We start from the raw sequence: 16,618 nt of genomic DNA, 5'->3' as shown, positions 1-16,618 counted from the left end.
TTCCAGTGAGTGAAACGCGTCTGATTCGACTTCACTGTAATAAAATGCCCTGCGCGTGTATTAAGAACACCAGTCGAATCCCCATCTGCTTACCAGCGCAATAATTAAATCTAGAGACGGGCTCCCACAGAGAGGCCCGGGATTGTGATGGCGCTGGTCTTGAGCCTTGCGGGGTCGGGGAACCTGAGGGGGTCCTTCCATGTGGTTTGCGTGGCCATTAGTAAGCTTCTCAGGCGGTACTGAAGGAAGCCTGGGCACACTCTGCGGCTCTGCGTGTGCAGCGAGCTGGAGGCGGAGCCTGTCTGGGGGCGGGGCCAGGCCCAGAAACAGGGTACTGCGGGGGACTGAGTCGCGCTGGGGGGCGGAGCCCGGGCCGGGGGCGGGGCCAGGCCCAGAAACAGGGTACTGCGGGGGACTGAGTCGCGCTGGGGGGCGGAGCCCGGGCCGGGGGCGGAGACAGGCCTAGGGGCTGCTAAGGTTCCGAGGGTACTCAGCGGGCTCAGAACTGGGCAGCCCCGGCGCAGGGGGCGGTCCCTGCGGGGAGGGCGGGGCCCGACGGGCGCTTGGTGTGGACGAGGCCATGAACCCGCAGCCGCCGGGCTAGGTCCCGGGCGGCTCTAGCCCAGGGCGGCCCGCGGAGGGCTGGGCCTGGCCTCCGGCTCCGGTTCCCGGGCCGGCGGGCGGCCGCTCACCATGCCCGGCAAGCACCAGCACTTCCACGAACCCGAGGTCGGCTGCTGCGGGAAATACTTCCTGTTTGGCTTCAACATTGTCTTCTGGGTGAGCGCCGGGTGGGTTCTGGGCCTTGTGCTGTGTGTGACCGGAGCAGGAGGTTCAGTCCCTTACTGGGGATAGACCACACCCTGCCACAAGGGCTTGGGATGGTCTCCCCATTCCTTCCTCTCACCCCTACCTCCACGCCCATCTCCAGGACCACCAGAAGGAACTGCCGGGAAGCCCAGATTGCATGGGGGCGGATCCTAGCCTCCCCGGGGATGGGGTAGGGAGCCTCCCTGTGTCTTCCCAAAGCCTGGAGGAGAAAGGGGAGTGTTTCCTTGAAAGCCCCAGGGGCACGCGTGGTGCGGGTCGCCCTCTCTCCTGCCCAGTCCTCTTTGATACTCTGAGGTGTAGGATGCGCGCGGAGCCCCACCCCTGATTTAGGGGGGCGAGTCTTGTGCGAAGGGAAGGGCCAGGCTCCTTCTCCTGCCCCCTTGCCCCGCCAGTATCTGGGACTGTTGCCTCTCCTTAAGCTCCGACTAAGGGGATTGGGCCAAAGCCCCTCCACCCCCAGCCCCTTTCTGGGAGGCCTTGGGGCTGAAAGGGCCAATAGCCAGAGTCCTGGGGGAGGGGGAGAAATCTCCCGTTGAGAGGCCTGGAGCTGGCCCTGGGGAATAATTCTGCATTCCACTGCTGACCCAACCGAGGCTCCAGGGCAGGCCTGCCCCTGTCCTGAGGAGGGAACTTCTGGTGCCCCTCCCAGGGTGGCATCTGTGCCCCTGGGCCCTGCCAAGTCATCTTTCCTTCTCCCTCCCCCATCTCATCTCTCCAAGGCTGCTTGCTGCCTCTGCAGTCTCTGCTCCTGCTACCTTGGTCAAAATGCCAGGCCTGTTTAGTTTTGTTCAGTAGGACTCGATGGCACTGCCCATTACCCATGTGCTGCCCGTGCAGTCATGCATGTGTGGGTATCCTTTGGCCCCAGCAGTGCTCAGCTCTCAGAGGATGTGGGACATGTGCAGAGAATGCTGGTAGGGAAGTGTGGAGGCCTGGGTCCAGTTTGTAGCAGGCCTAGCTGTGAGACTGTGGGCAAGTCACTTCTCTCTGGGGCTCTGCTTCCTTGTTTGGGACAGGGTGATAATGATGCCTGCCCCTCAGGGTTAGACAGATTAAATGAATTCTAACTTACTGTATTCTTGAGGCCACATTGTTATCTACAGTTTACATATAAGGGAACAGGCACAGAGAGGGTAAGTCATTTAATCTAGTCACACAGCCAGTAAGTGCAGAGCCAAGGTGACAGCCCAGTGGGCAGTGGGTGGAGGTAAGGCAGAGCATTGAGCAGAGGGAGCCCCCAAATTCCAAGAGGGGACAGATATGAGAGACCCAGGCTTGTTCCAGGGCTCCTGAGCTGGGGCAGAGTTTGAGTTTTATGTTGAGGGCAGTGTGGACCAGTGAAGGCATCATTGCTGGGTGATGGGTCTGTTCTGTCGCTTGTATTATAGGCAATCTGTCTGGCTGCCATGGGGAGTGTGGGTGAGGGGCAGGGTTGGAAGTGGGGAGACCAGGGAGGAGGGCTGGGGCAAATCTGGGGTGGTGGGGGGTAGGAAAAATGAGGAAGGCTTCAGGGGAAGTCATGAGACTAAACTGATAGGACTGGGCCACTTGGAGGTGGAGGAAAGGTTGCAGGTTTAGGTCAAGATGGCCTAAGGGAGGTGCCTATGAAATAGTCCCAGAGATGTTTTTTTGTTTTAATGGAAAGCAAACTCTGGTGTTACCCTGCCCAGAGCCTTCCAGTGGTTTCTCGTGAGAATATCGTTCAGACTCCTCCCCATGGCCTCCAGCACCCTGTGGGGTCTGGTCCTGATGCCCTCAGTTTGTCCCTCGCACAACCAAACGTGATCTTACCTCAGGGCCTTTGTCATTCCCTCCCCCTGGAATTCTCCTCGTTGTTCCTTTTCATCATTCAAATCTCAAACTAAAATGTCACCACTTTCCCTAACTAAAGCACACCCCCGCCACCCCCAACCACTCCCCATTGCGTCACCCTGTTTGATTTTCTTTAAAGGATGTGTTGGTATCTGAAATTACCTTGTTTGCTCACTGTGGATTTCCCCTGCTGCAGTGTGAACATTTCATAAGGGCTGAGAGCTCTCTGTCCTATTCGCTGATGTACTCCCAGCACCTAGAACAGAGCCTGGACCGCGGAGGTGTTTACAGTAGGGGTCTGGAGCCAAGCAGAGGCTTGGGCGGTGTAGGGAGATGTCCGTGTCATGAAGGGGTGGACAGTGAGTGTGAGGACAAAGAAGGGCAGAAGGCTGAGGATGGGACTGGTGAGGGGGGGCCAGGTGTATGGGGGGTGAAGCTGGGAGGGAGGCTGAGAAGAGGCATGGTGAGGAATGGTGTTGAGCTAAGCGCCGAGGGGGTCAGGAAGGAGAAAGCAGTGATGGGAGCCTGTCTAAAGGCCATGGGCGCGTCAAGCAGGATGAGGCAGGAGAAGTGATGTTTGGTTTCACATCCCAGATCCCGTGTGGGGGAGGGAAGGAAAGACATTTTTGAAGAAAGCATACAGCAGTGGGAGGAGCCTGGGGTCAGAGAAGAGAAGCCATTAAAGGTGAGGAGGCTATGTCCTGAGGGAAAGGAGCCTGTAGAGAAAGCAGGTCTGGGGGAGGTGAACTCATGGCCTTAGGCGTGGGCAGCAGGTGATGGGTGGTCAGGAATCTGCTCCGGGTCAGGCAGCGGCCGTGACAGCCAGGTCTCTTCCCAGTAAGGAATTGAGGGCAGGATGGCAGGTGGCATTTAGAAGGCCCAGGCAGAACTGTGGCCACATGTTTTCTGGGATACAGCCACTGGAGCCCCTCCGCTGGGTCCTGCTCGGCCTCAGGATTCCTTGTCACTTAAGGGGCTTTGGTTGTGAGCTACGAGAATGGAACTTGGCAGAAAACAGCCTCTGGCAGACAGAGGTTGAAATGGTGGGATGGCGGTGGGCTGGTGGTCACAGAGCTGCAGGGCAGCTGGAGGGCCAGACTTGGGAGGGGGTAGAGGCCTGAAGCCCCCAGCCTGGGCTGGGGTGGGAGCAACTGCTGTTGCTTGGTGGGAGTGTCTTGGTTGCCTTCTGCTCCAGTTCTGAGTTCCAGGAAGGCACCCCTGATGTCCACCCCAGAGCTAGGGAGCATTCAGTCTTCCAGGCTGTGTCCTGTGGGGAAGAAGCACTGACATGTGTTCTTGGGAAGGTGGAAGGACCCTGGATCCCATCTACAGCCCTGTGCCCTCTTCTTTTCTTTCCCCCTGAATACCCTGAATGCTGGGGAAAAGAGGGTCTACTGGGAGTGGAGCAGGATGCTGGTGCCCCAGCCCTCAGCTCCTTGCTGCTGCTTTTGCAGGTGCTGGGAGCCCTGTTTCTGGCCATTGGTCTCTGGGCCTGGGGTGAGAAGGTAAGATAGTGGGGTAGGGCGTGGGGCTGCCATGGGTCAAAGTGGTAGGAGGATCACACCCCATTTGCATCTGCTCCCCTGGTACAGGGCGTTCTGTCCAACATCTCAGCGCTGACAGATCTGGGAGGCTTTGACCCCGTGTGGCTGTTTGTAGTGGTTGGAGGCGTCATGTCGGTGCTGGGTTTTGCTGGCTGCATCGGGGCCCTCCGGGAGAACACCTTCCTGCTCAAGTTTGTGAGTGCCCTCCACCTAGATCCACTGGGGACCCCAACCTCCTCCTGCCCACTTCTTGCATATAGTTTGTGCTTAATAACAGGTAGTTTTATTATGTTATTATAACAATAATCATCAGATTTGTATTATCTATATTTATAGGATCATTTCTGTTGTAAGTGACTGAAAACTAGTGGCCTAAGCATAAAAGGATATTTATTGGGTCACTAAGAAAAGCCTAGCGGTTTGCTGGCTGCCCGCACGTTCGGATCCAGGAGCCACCACAGTGTCACTTGGTCTGGTCTCTCTGTTTCTCAGCCCTAACCCTCTGGGTTGGCTCCATTCCCCATGGGGTAGAAGGATGCCCAGGAACGGTGGGTGGTGGGTGCTGGCTTCACGCTCCCCTCCTAGAAACTCCTATTGGAGGTTGAGGCTCTTCTCAACCATTCTGTCCAAGTCCTTTAATTGTATCTCCTTGGTTTTGATTGGCTGTCTCTGGACCAATCCCTGTGGCCCCCGGGGAGGTAGGGCTCTGATGGGTGAGCTCCCGGAGCATGCCCAATCCTCTGTCTGGGAATGGAGAAGGAGGTGGCGAACGCTCCAGCTGAGCCACGGAAACTGAAGGTGTAGGTGGAAGGTGGTTTCTCAAAGAAAACAGGTGATTACTAGAGGAAATGGAGTGGACGCATAGATAAAGACAGCACTGTCTTTACCATCATAAAACAACACTGGCATGATAGAGGGTGGAGATTCTGGGTGGTGGTCTTGGATCCAGGCAGGGTGGGGGAGGGGTGGAGCTCTGCCCAGTGGCACCCCAGGACCTGTGACTCACCTCCACCGTCTGTATGCCCAGTTCTCCGTGTTCCTCGGCCTCATCTTCTTCCTGGAGCTGGCGACAGGGATCCTGGCCTTCGTTTTCAAGGACTGGATTCGAGACCAGCTCAACCTCTTCATCAACAATAACGTCAAGGCCTATCGGGACGACATTGACCTCCAGAACCTCATTGACTTTGCTCAGGAATACGTGAGTCCAGCGTCCAGCACGGGCTAGCCACCTGCAGGAGGCACCTGCTGGGCAGATGAGTGTGGGAGCAAGTGCCCGGTGTGCTGGGACCATTTCCTCACCTACCGAGGCCAGGCAGACCCCAGGAAGAGCCAGGAGGTCCCCTGTCTGAGGGGAGGCCAGCCCCTGCTGATCCCTGCAGGTCCTCATGTGCCTAGCCCTACAGAGACACAGGGTTGGGGAACAGAGGCCAGAAGCTCCAAAGTGGCAGCTTGTAGGTCAGGGCGTACACGACACTTACAGGAGGAAATGTGGTGTAAAATGATAGATTCTCCCATCTACTGAACCCTGGGCCCACAGTATTGGCTGGGGCTACACTGCTGCTACCCTCTTTGCTAGTGCAGGGGTGCTTTGCCACTGTCCCTACCACTCTGTGTTCTGTTTCACCTGTCGGCCCTCTTCTCTCTCTCTCTCTCTATTTAAAAAAAAAAAAATTTTTTTATTGGGGAATATTGGGGAACAGTGTGTTTCTCCAGGGCCCATCAGCTCCAAGTTGTTGTCCTTCAATCTCGTTGTGGAGGGCGCAGCTCAGCTCCAAGTCCAGTCGCTGTTTTTAGTCTTTAGTTGCAGGGGGTGCAGCCCACCATCCCATGTGGGAATTGAACCAGCAACCTTGTTGTTGAGAGCTCACGCTCTAACCAGCTGAGTCATCTGGCCGCCCCTCTGGAAGCTCAGCGGCAGCTCGTTGTCTTCAATCTAGTTGTGGAGGGCGCAGCTCACTGGCCCATGTGGGAATTGAACCGGCAACCCTGTTGTTCAGAGCTCGCGCTCTAACCAACTGAACCATCCGGCCGCCCCCCTCTTCTCTCATTTATATTAATTGTTTGGCCTCTGAACATATTAGAGTTTGAGACTCCCGACAGAAGCTCTGCCCTCAGGCTTACAACCTGCCCCTGTGGAGAAGCAGTCAGTGAACAGTTCATGAAATCCTAGATACCTCACACCTACAAGTTCTCACCTGTGCACACCGTCACCCCCAGTCACACTCATTTACACATTCACATCCTGTCTGCTCTGGGATCCAGAGATGAATTAGAGCTGGTGCCTGCTTTCAGGAGTTCTCAACCTGGGTCCAAGGCAGACATATAGCCAGGTGGTTAGGATGTGGTTTGTTCATTCAACACGGAATTGCTACAGGCTTATCGTGTGCAGGCCCTGGGCTGGGTGCTGGGGATTCTGAAGTGAAAAAAGCAGGGACCTGTCCTTGTGGGGATGGCAGTGTGGGAGAGCGACGGATGAAAAACAAGCAAAGCAAACAAATGGAGTGTGTGTGTGTGTGTGTGTGTAAAGTTACAAATTGTGGTAAGGACTGAAATGGGGAAGAGTAGAGAAGGGGAGAGCCTGTGGGGGGTGACCTTGGGGCAGGAGAGGAAACAGGGTTGTGAAGAGAGGGGGCAGTGTTCCCCAGCAGGTGCTAGGAGGAGAGGAGGCTGGCAGAGGCCAGGATGGGGACCTGTGCACACACAGCTACGCTACCGTGCCTTGTTGCCCCGCCGTGGCCTACTGTGTCTGCCGCTCAGCTGGTCCCTCAAGGGCTGGCTGTCCGGCAGCCCGGGCTGCACGCTCCTGTCTCTCCTGCTAGGTCGTGACCGCCTTGCCCTATCACAGCCGCACATGCGCCATTGCTGTACCTAGGGAGGCATCTCACCGTGTTCTGGGTGGGGGTGATGGGGATATGGGTGCTGACAACAGCATTTACTAAGTGGAACGGGAGAATTATGAAGGTGGCAGGAAGGAAGAGACGGCTTCGTAAAATCTCGGGGGGGAGTGTGGGGAGACCTGGCACCGATGGCTTCAGTGGTGCCTCTCCCCACAGGGCTTGGCTTGGCACCCACCCCTCAGGGTGTCCTGGAGGAAGTCAGAGTCCTTGGGCCAACATTCTTGCTCCATCCCTTGCTTTTCCAGCTTCTCTTGGGTTAGGGGAGCAAGCTCAGGAGCCCCTTCCCACTCCTCCCTGCTCGCACCAACCTGGGGAGGAACGTAGAGCTGCTCCGATGGCCCTGGGCCTGGACCGGCCTGTCTGTTGGGGGTGGGGGATGGGGAGGTATCCACCCTCCTGGCTGCTTCTACCCCCGCCCTTCTCCCCAGCCTGGTCTTGTCTCTCGACAGCCTGGGCCTGTCCCCAAACAGGGTGGGCCTGGCTCATCTGGGGCTCTCCCCTTCCCCTTCCAGTGGTCTTGCTGTGGAGCCCGAGGGCCCAACGACTGGAACCTCAATATCTATTTCAACTGCACTGACTTGAACCCCAGCCGGGAGCGCTGTGGGGTGCCCTTCTCCTGCTGCGTTAGGGACCCTTCGGTGAGTGGGCTGGTGGCGGGGGGGGGGGGAACCCACCACAGGGCTCACTTGGCCCCACCCTGGGGGCCATGCATGTCAGGAGGAGGTCATTTTACATGGGGTACCCCTACCAGGCTGGGGAGTTTGTGTCCGTGGGTAGCACTGAGGCCTGCTGGAGCCGGGGCTGTGCTTTTTCAGCGAAACCTGTCTCTGACTGTGGTGAGATGGCAGCTGCAGGACCCCGGGCACATGGCCTGGCCCATCGGGCTCCCAGCACCCGGTGTTCCCAGCTAAATGCAGCTCAGGCAGTGTCTGCTCCTGGCCAGCCTGAAGTTTGTCTTGGGGTCGGGGGCTGGGTCACTCCCTTAGTCATGGGTGTATGTGGCAGGGGCCACCCAGGCCGCAGCCGGCTGCCACATTCCTGGGCCACCATGCTGGGGTGGCAGGGGGTGGGGGTTCTGATCCCTTTATGGTTTCAGAGCAAAAACTTCTTACAGTGATATCCCTCCAGTACAGTTCATCTGGGACACTGAGGGCCAGGTTTCTTCGCATTTTTGTAAAATGTGAGTAGGCACAATTCCTAAACAGGAGGCACCTCAAGCTGGCGTGTGCTGGCGTCAGGCAAAGAGGCACATGGGCCCCTGCGAGCCTCACTCAGGAGCAGTGGACGTGGTAGAATCCACATTTCATCTGCTTCATCTGAGAAGCAAGAACCATTGCAGTGCTGGGCGCCATGGGCCCTGGGGGGTGCCCCCTCACCAGTGGCTCACGGGCCTGTTTCTCCTCAGGAAGATGTTCTCAACACCCAGTGTGGCTATGATGTCCGGCTCAAACTGGTGAGAGGGCCGGGGCCAGGGATGGGGGTAGCTGGGGGCCCTGGGATGGCAAAGGCCCTCCATAAGCTCCTCTGAGGGGCCTCAAGGATTCTGTGGGGGAGGGGATGCAGAGTCCCAAGAACCGTCCAGGCACGCAGGCCTTGGTACTGCCAGACGTGGGGGCAGTGGGCCCATCAGCATGGGCACAGGTGCGTCTGCTCATTCCAACTTATGTGAGCACCCACTGGGTGCCAGGCATTACCCTAGGCGTGGGATTCGTGCTCCTGAGACACACAGAACCCGCTGTCAAGGCACGGGAGCTCCAGTGGAGGAAGAGGCGGGAAGCTCCATGATACATAAATGTGAACAGTAATGTGACCATTTCAGCTAGGAGCTTGGAGGAAAATAAAATAGGGAGATGATGGGATTGAGGCTGGGTGGTTCAGAGAATGTCTCGGAGGAGTGGGCATGTGTGCTGAGACCCCCATGAGAAGGAGCCAGCCATGCGGAGGCCTGCTGAGGCGCCAGGCTGAGGCGCCAGGCCCGGGGCAGGTGTGAGCTTGGCAGGACGGACTGAGACGAGGCCTGAGGTGGTGGGTGGGCTGAGTGCAGTGCCTGTGCCCTCCACCCCGCCAGGAGCTGGAGCAGCAGGGCTCCATCCACACCAAGGGCTGCGTGGGCCAGTTTGAGAAGTGGCTGCAGGACAACCTGATCATCGTGGCCGGGGTCTTTGTGGGCATCGCCCTCCTCCAGGTACTGCTGAGGCCCCGCATGCTGCCCCCCCTACCCTGGGACCCCACCCCCCGCCCTGCATCTCCCTCACCTGCCCACCGTTTTACAGATCTTTGGCATCTGCCTGGCCCAGAACCTCGTGAGTGACATCAAGGCAGTGAAGGCCAACTGGTGAGACTGCCATGCTGGCCATGGCCACCTGCCTGGCCTTCCCAGGGACCCTCCACTGTGCCGTGATGGGCAAGGCTGCAGGAGGCGTTTCTGCTTGGACCTGAGCCCCACACGGGGCTCGTGTGCGGGTGTGCTGTGCGCCCGCGGAGAAAGCCACGTGGCTCTGCCCAGGCTGCCTGTCCTGGAGCTGTGTGCATGGAGGCGCGTGTGTCGGTGTGGGTGTGCACAGGGAGCCACTTCTTACACGTTGTGTGCTGAGCTCTCCAGGAGACTAGGAAGGGCCCAGGCTGGGGCACACTGTGCATGGCGACGGCGGGGTGGGCTTTGGGGCCTGCTGTTGCCAGAAACAGCCTCATGCAGCTCCAGAGCTCCCTTCTCTATTAGCTGTGACCTTGACCCTGCCAGGAGCCCACTTCAGCCTCAATGTCTCAGACTCTAAAATGGGTCCAAGAAGTTTCTCTTCCTTGCTTGCCTCTCAGGCTCAAACAAGATGATGGCTACAAACTACACAAATAAACAAAACCTTGAAAACCCCTGGCTTACGCCCACCATCTCGAAGGCTCTGTCAGCTTCAGGGCCCCTGGCCTGGACCCACCCTGCCCTGTTTTCTTTGGCCTGGGTCATGCATACATTTGAGCCACCCTTTAAAACTCGGTATATTTCACATAAAAGTCCACATCCCCAGCTTCTCGGGAAGAGGCAATCTGACCCCAGCAACTCTTCCGTGGCAGAGTCTCCTGGGACACACAGTCCCTGCTCTCGGAGGCCCGCCTGGCCCATTCCTTCTCACCTCCGTGCCCTGCCCAACTCATGGACAGGGGGGTGACCTCCCCCACCTCTGTAGGGTTATTCCTTGCTGACACTGCCAGGCTGCTGTGGTCAAGCCTGGAGTGAGGCCCAGGGATGGGAAGATTGGGGAGGCTGGACCCTGCCCTGAAGGGGCTGGTGAAGGGGCCGACCCTTCTGGGACTGAGACGGGTGCCAGAAGGCCCAGGAGGGTGGCTTAGGGGTAGTATAGAGATCAGCAAGGTTTGGGGAAGGAAGTAGCTGGAAGCCCAGAGCTGGGCACCCATGGGGTTGGGTAGCCTGGTTGGGCGGCCGTCGATGATTGTTGACTCCTGGGTTCACTACTTGGAATCAAATTCAGAATCTTCCCCGTGGCCTGCAGAGCGGCCACCAGAGGGCGCACCAGCACAGCATTCCCTGTGTCTGGCTTTCCTCTGGCAACCTCGGGGTGCAGCCAAGTGCCTGGTGTGTCCGCCCTGCTTACTAGTACTTTGGGTTCAGGAGCTTGACAGCTTCAAAAGGAGCCAACTGGCTCAGACTTGGGGAAGTCTAGCTGCTGCCCCCAGCTCTGCCTCTTAGCTGCATGGAGGAGTGTGTGTGGCGTGACTGTCGTAGCACTCCCTGGGCTGCCCTGTGTGGATGAAAGGAGCGCTTTGGGCTAGTTCCCAGATCTCAAACTCAGATGTCCCGAGGGCCAGAACGCTCATAGATGAATGAAGCAGGCCTTTGAGTAGTGAGGCCTTTGCAGTACCTTTGACTTTCCTAGTGTTACTGGAGCTGGGACACTGTTTTGTGACGAGCAGGTTGATAATGGCAACTGGCCTCGGGAGACGATAGGGTGTGTTGGGGTGCAGGGCAAAGCACAGATCCCCATCTGAAGTTGGTGGCTGTCATTAAGTTGTAGCTAAGTGCTCTGAAGTAACAATGCAGGTCTAATGTCACAAATCTGGAGAAACAGAAATCCAGATTTTTATGTAAAATATTTCAACTTTTAAGTTGTTGGCAACTAATGAAAAAAAATTTAAAAACGCTGCAAGCCAAACAAAAAGCGTGGGGGCCGGCTTTGGCCCCTGTGCCACTGTAGACCTCTCTGGGATAGTCACCCATCGGGGCCCCAGCTGCTCTGCCATTCAGGGATGCTGGTAGCTGCTGCCAGGTGGGCAGGGCGTCGGGCATGCAGCCAGCATCGTGGCTCCCAGATGCAGGCTGGACGTGTCCTGGGTCCCTGACAGGCGCCGGCTGCAAGTGTTTTATAGATGTTACAATAAATGCAATTCACAGTATTGTGCACGTGTCTCATGTTTTCAAATGTTTTCACTACCCCCCCACCCCAACTTCACAATCCCCTTGTGAGGTAGAGATTCTTTTCTGATGAAACCATGGCTCAGACAGGGGAGGAAGTTGCCCAGCACACAGCTGGAGAAGGCTCCCAGCTCTGGCCCCTTTCGTTGGAGTTTTGCACCAGACCCGTCCTGCTTTTCGGACACATCAGGGTGAAACCTGTGAACTCAAGTGCCCACCAGTAAGGGGAAGTCAGCTATCATTCCCCAAGTGGGAGGTGAGCAACCGCTTAGGTGCTGGGGATGAAGGGCAGGGCAGAGTCTGGCCCTTATGCTGCCTTGTGAAGGAGACAGCAGGCAAGTAAGCATTCATGTTGGGAATACGTGCTGTGGAGAATGCAAGAGTGATGGGCTAGACAATGACAGCTGGGCTGTGGGAGAAGGGACCCCTTGCTGGGGGGACCCGGGGCGGGGCTGCCGTCTCTGGGAAGCTCTGGGAGGATAGTGTTCCAGGTTTTGGTACCAGCTGCCCTAGAGGCCCTGAAGCTGGAGTGGGCTCGGCGTGAGGGAGGCTGGGGTCCAGGAGAGGACGGAGTGGGCAAGGGGCAGCGGGAATGGACAGAGGGAAGTGGTGGAGCCAGCTTATGTTTGGTACTAGGGTTCATGACATGGGATAGGAGTGACTGGTAGGGCTTGGTTGTGACCCTGGCTGGGACCCAGAGTTTTGCAAAGCTCAATTTTGCTGCAGGACATCCATGCATCCATCTACCCACCAACTCATTCCCCATCCGCTGCCATCCACTCAGGGAGGCACTGGCTGGGGGCTGGGGTTACTGAGGCAGCTCACAACTGCCCTTGCCCTCCCGAGCCCTCAGTCTCTTGGCAGAGGCAGATGGAACAGCTGCTAGTGGTGCAATGTGTACATGGTGACGAGCACATGAAGATCACTGCTAGGTGGGATATTACGCTGGCTACAGACAAATCTGTCCCCAAAGGAGAACTTAGAGCAGTTCTTTGCCTTGCACTGAGGAGCCCTTACATCCGGACCATTCCAGATGTGTAAAGAACACAAGGGAGCTTGTAAGGCCACCCCTGCACATTTCTCTAGGCGTGTCCCTGGGCCGTGTGGACCAGGGTAACCGTCCCACCCTCTGTCAGGGAGGTGTGCATGCTGGAGGTGACAGGTGTGCACTACCTGGCAGCCTGTGAGCTCCCCAGGAGCCCTGGGCCTGCCTCGTCTAACCGGAGTGGGGGCTTCCAGCTCTGTGTGAGGGCCTGTGACATTGGGCTGCCTCAGAGAGGGCCGGAGGGGGAACCGGAAGGGACAGAGAGATCCTGGGCTGGCAAGCTTTTGGATCTCTGGGTGAAGTGGTCAGATGGGCTAGGGAGGTCAGGTCAGGAACCCTCTCAGGATGGCCAGCGAGGCTAAGGTGGTACCTGCCTTGGAGGGAGCCACTCTAGGTGCCCACCAGAGGGCACCAAAGTGCAGCCAACACCTTCTCTTATTTGAGGGCAGAGGGGATGTGGGTGTGGGGGTCACTGAGGGGAGCCCCTGTGGCTGAGTAAGGCCATGTCATCATTCCAGAGACCTGGGGGTCCACTCTTTTGCTAAATCCAGGCCTTGCCACCCTCTGCTTTGTCCTTTCCAGGAACTTGAAGCAAACGACACTGCCCCCCGCCATACCCCCGAATCTCCCAGTGTGTTCCAGGAAACTTGAGCCCACCTTCCAGCTCCCACAAGTGGTGATGTCCGCCAGACAGAGCTGGGGGGGGGGTGTCACTTTCTCTAGGAGGCTGAAGCGACATGCTCCACCACATACACTTCTTTTCACTCATTCAGCCAGACTTACTGAGTGCCTACTATGTGCCAGACACTGTTGTACGCACTTGGGACACATAAGGGAATAAAATGGAGATCCCCTTCGTGGTGCTCAACCTCCAGACCCGGGGCCAGCAGCTTGTGTCTGCAAAGGGCCAAAGAGTAAATATTTTAGGCTTTCGGGCCACTCAACTATGCTTTTACAGCAGAAAGCAGCTCTTGACAAGACAAATGAACGGATGTGGCAGTGTTCCAGTAAAATTCTCTGGACACTGAAATTAGAATTTCATATAACTTTCAGGTGTCACAAAATATTATCCCTCTTTTGATTTTCAACCATTAAAAACACAAAACCATGCTTAGCCCTTGTGCTGTATAAAAACAGGCAGTGGGCTAGAATGGCTGACCCCTAACCTAGGACGGGAGACGACACACAGTGAGCTGCGTAACAAGTCACTCAGCTGGGAGAGGGTGTGAGTGCCTTGGAAAAAGGGTGAGTATGGGGCCTTGGCTGTGCGGAGGCGGGGCACGCCCTGGTATTAAATTGGGTACTCAGAGGGGGCCTCCTAGAGAAAGCAAGATGGAGCAAAGACTTTTGATTTTCATTTTAAATTATTTTGATAGCACAGGTAAAATAGACACCCAACCTACTTTAAAAATGCAAGAAACTCGGGTCCCTGTACCGCCCCATTCTGCTCCACTCCCCTCCCCTCCCCCAGCTGTGAGCTATAGATCCTTTTGGACCTTTTGCATTCTCCAAATTTTGCCCTCATATTATGTACCTGTAGAAAACATTCAGTATTGTTTTTTGTGTGTTTGAAGTGGCAGGTGACCGTCCCCCTCTCACCGTGTCTTGCTTTTCTGCCCTCACGATGTGTTTTGAAGACCCAATCATGTCTGTGCTTTAAAGCTGCTCATTTTGTGTGACTGTGGGGGCATTTTCCTGCAGGGACAAGCCATGCTTGCCTCTCCGTCCCTCACCTGATGGATGGTGGACAGTCTAGCTGTTCCTGCTCTGGGGCTCTTTCCACCCCAAGTCTCTGGTTAGAATCAAAGCCAAGCCCTGTTCCCTGGAGCAGCCATTGCTTTGCCGGGCAGGAGGACAAGTGCTACAGGAAAGGGTGCCTCCACATTGGGGCTGATGGCAGGTGGCCCCTGCAGGATGCTTCCCTGGCCTGGGGGCCTCATTTTGCTCCTCAGCTCAGGCATCAACCGGATATCATGCCCATTAGAGGTGTGAAAGCCACGCAATTAGCCCCTTGGCACTGCCAAGGCTATTGCCACAGCAATGCCTCCCTGGTCCACTGTGCAGCTAGGCAGGCAGATGGGGACCACAGCATCCTGCATACAGAGGGGCCTCCATGGTGACACGAGTGTCTAACCCTTGGCTGAAGACTGCTGTAGGTGCCCGGAGGCGTGGACACACCTGAACACCTGGGTCCCGTGTCTGGGGTGATCCTGTCTGGGAAATAGCTCCCCAGGCCTGCCTTCCGTCCAGGCCAGACCCTGCCCAGGCTGCCCTGGTATGCCCCACTCCCAATCTGTGGGAGTCTCCTAGGAATCGTGACTGGAGAGACGGGTCCCAACAGAGGATCCCAGCGGGCTTGCCTGTCAGCCAACATTTGCCCTGTACCTCTGAGTGCCAGGCTATGCTGGGAGCTGGGAGTCCGGCAGTGATTCCGACACAGTTCCTGTCCTCAGGGGGCTCACGGTCTGGTGGGAGATGCAGACAGGTGAATTGCCAGTCATTACTCGTGATTTATTTGTTGCGTAAGGTGGTGCAGGCATGTGGTTACAAACTGTAAACTGCAATGGAGCGTGTGTGCCAATCTCCCTCTAGCCTGTGTCCTCCCTCCCCCAGAGGCAGCCACAGTTGCCAGCCTTGTCCTGTCCTCCGGAGATATGTTCAAAAGCAGCTCTACTCAAGAAACAAAGCAAGTAGAACCCAGTCCACTCACTGCATGACTGCTGCACACTCTTCTGTCTGCATTTTTCACTGACCAGTATTTCTGGGAGACAATTGCATATCAGTATGTATAGATCCACCCAACTCTTTCCAACAACAGCAAACCCATACTAATAGCAAGAACTGATACCTACTATGTGCGGGGCACTCCGCTAAGCGCGCGTTGTTTATATTAACTGCTCTACTGCCCCTCTGCAGGCCAGGGGGCTGGGGACGCCCCACGGTGTGATGTGGCCTGACCAACTTTCACGGCCACTCCTGAGGGACATGCCGGATGTTTGCAGGCAGTGAACTCCCTTGTACTTTTATCTTTGGGCACTTGTATCTCGGAGGATAAATGCTTGGAAGTGGATGGCTGGGTTAAAGGGCACATGCATTTTAGATGTCCAGAGCTATTACCAAATTGCCCTTTGAGGAGGTCACAGCCATTTACTAAGGTGCACCTGCCCTCCCGTCCCAGCAGCCAGAGCCAGCTGCCTTACTCACCTTTCTGTCTTTACTAATCTGATAGAAGACATTTCCCCTCGTGATTTTCCTTTGCATTGCTCTTGTGCAGGAGGTTGGACGTGTTTTCATACAGATCAGTGTCACCCGGTATAGTCAGACTCATACAGAGTGAGGTCCAGTGGGGCCAGGCGTCAAAAAGGCTGGGTGGTTTTTCTTTCCAGGTGAGAATGGAGGTGGTCTAGGAGTGTTGCAGGCGAAGCATCCAAGCTGGCCCTTGGGGTGTGGGGTAGACACAGAGAAGGCATTCTTGACAGAGGGGAGGGCAGGGGCATTGGGATCCAGGCCTGGGGCACCCCTTTTCTCCACAGTGTCACATCTGCTCCCTGAGTCCCTAATCCCGTTTCCTCTGCTCCTGCAATAGCTTGAGCTTAAGTTCAGTTTCTGGGGGGTCTCTGCCCCCGGGGCCACCTACTAGGGTCCCCAGAGGGGGCCTGCCCCCCAAGCCTTTAGTGAGGTAACCTCCATCGCCCCTGTCTGCCCCTCAGCCTCCCCTGCACCTCTTACCCATCCCCGCCGCCGGCCAGGCAAGCGTACATCCTCATTAGCACGGTTCAGTGGCCAGCACTGGTAATTGATCTCCATCCGGCCCAGTGTGGACAGCAGCTAATGGGGATGAATGGGGCGGGAGGTGCTGCCGCTGAGGGATGTTCTCTCAGAGGCCCACACAGGGCGGAGAGGCGGGCAGGAGATGGAGATGCACTGAGCAGGCCCACGATTCAGCTGCGGAGCCTGCAGCTGCCTCTGCCTACCTCACATCCCCAGGCTGCTATCTGGTCCCCAACCTGGGCCCTGGGGCAGGATGAGCATGTAGGTGGGCAGAGTGGCTCTGGAATTCAGTCGC

The 16,618-nt window shown here is 56.8% G+C and overlaps 1 protein-coding gene across 2 annotated transcripts; it reads left to right on the top strand.

Annotated features, from left to right (window-relative positions):
* Positions 1–445: 445 nt before the first annotated feature.
* TSPAN17 (tetraspanin 17) lies at positions 446–11,500 on the top strand. Of its 2 annotated transcripts, none has more exons than XM_033096652.1 (8): positions 446–780; positions 4,098–4,148; positions 4,236–4,382; positions 5,215–5,385; positions 7,597–7,722; positions 8,494–8,537; positions 9,153–9,269; positions 9,358–11,500. In XM_033096652.1, the coding sequence occupies exons 1-7, from the start codon at positions 694–696 to the stop codon at positions 9,226–9,228; spliced, it is 702 nt and encodes a 233-aa protein (XP_032952543.1). In that variant the 5' UTR covers positions 446–693; the 3' UTR covers positions 9,229–9,269; positions 9,358–11,500. The 2 variants fall into 2 exon arrangements, with proteins under 2 accessions (XP_032952543.1, XP_032952542.1); XM_033096651.1 differs by having other exon boundaries at positions 8,490–8,537.
* The last annotated feature ends 5,118 nt before the right edge of the window (positions 11,501–16,618 follow it).

The sequence above is a fragment of the Rhinolophus ferrumequinum genome, chromosome 24, assembly GCF_004115265.2.
Source record: "Rhinolophus ferrumequinum isolate MPI-CBG mRhiFer1 chromosome 24, mRhiFer1_v1.p, whole genome shotgun sequence".
In the NCBI taxonomy this organism is placed as follows: Eukaryota; Metazoa; Chordata; class Mammalia; order Chiroptera; family Rhinolophidae; genus Rhinolophus; species Rhinolophus ferrumequinum.
This window is presented reverse-complemented; position numbering and strand designations above follow the sequence as displayed.

What these genes read in the sequence shown, in the direction of transcription:
- TSPAN17 (XM_033096651.1), top strand. Translation starts at nt 694, where the DNA reads ATGCCCGGCAAGCACCAGCACTTCCACGAACCCGAGGTCGGCTGCTGC. An exon ending in TCTGGGCCTGGGGTGAGAAG is followed by an intron (nt 4,149 to 4,235) that starts GTAAGATAGTGG and finishes CCCCTGGTACAG; the next exon opens with GGCGTTCTGTCCAACATCTC. An exon ending in GCTGCGTTAGGGACCCTTCG is followed by an intron (nt 7,723 to 8,489) that starts GTGAGTGGGCTG and finishes GTTTCTCCTCAG; the next exon opens with GAAGATGTTCTCAACACCCA.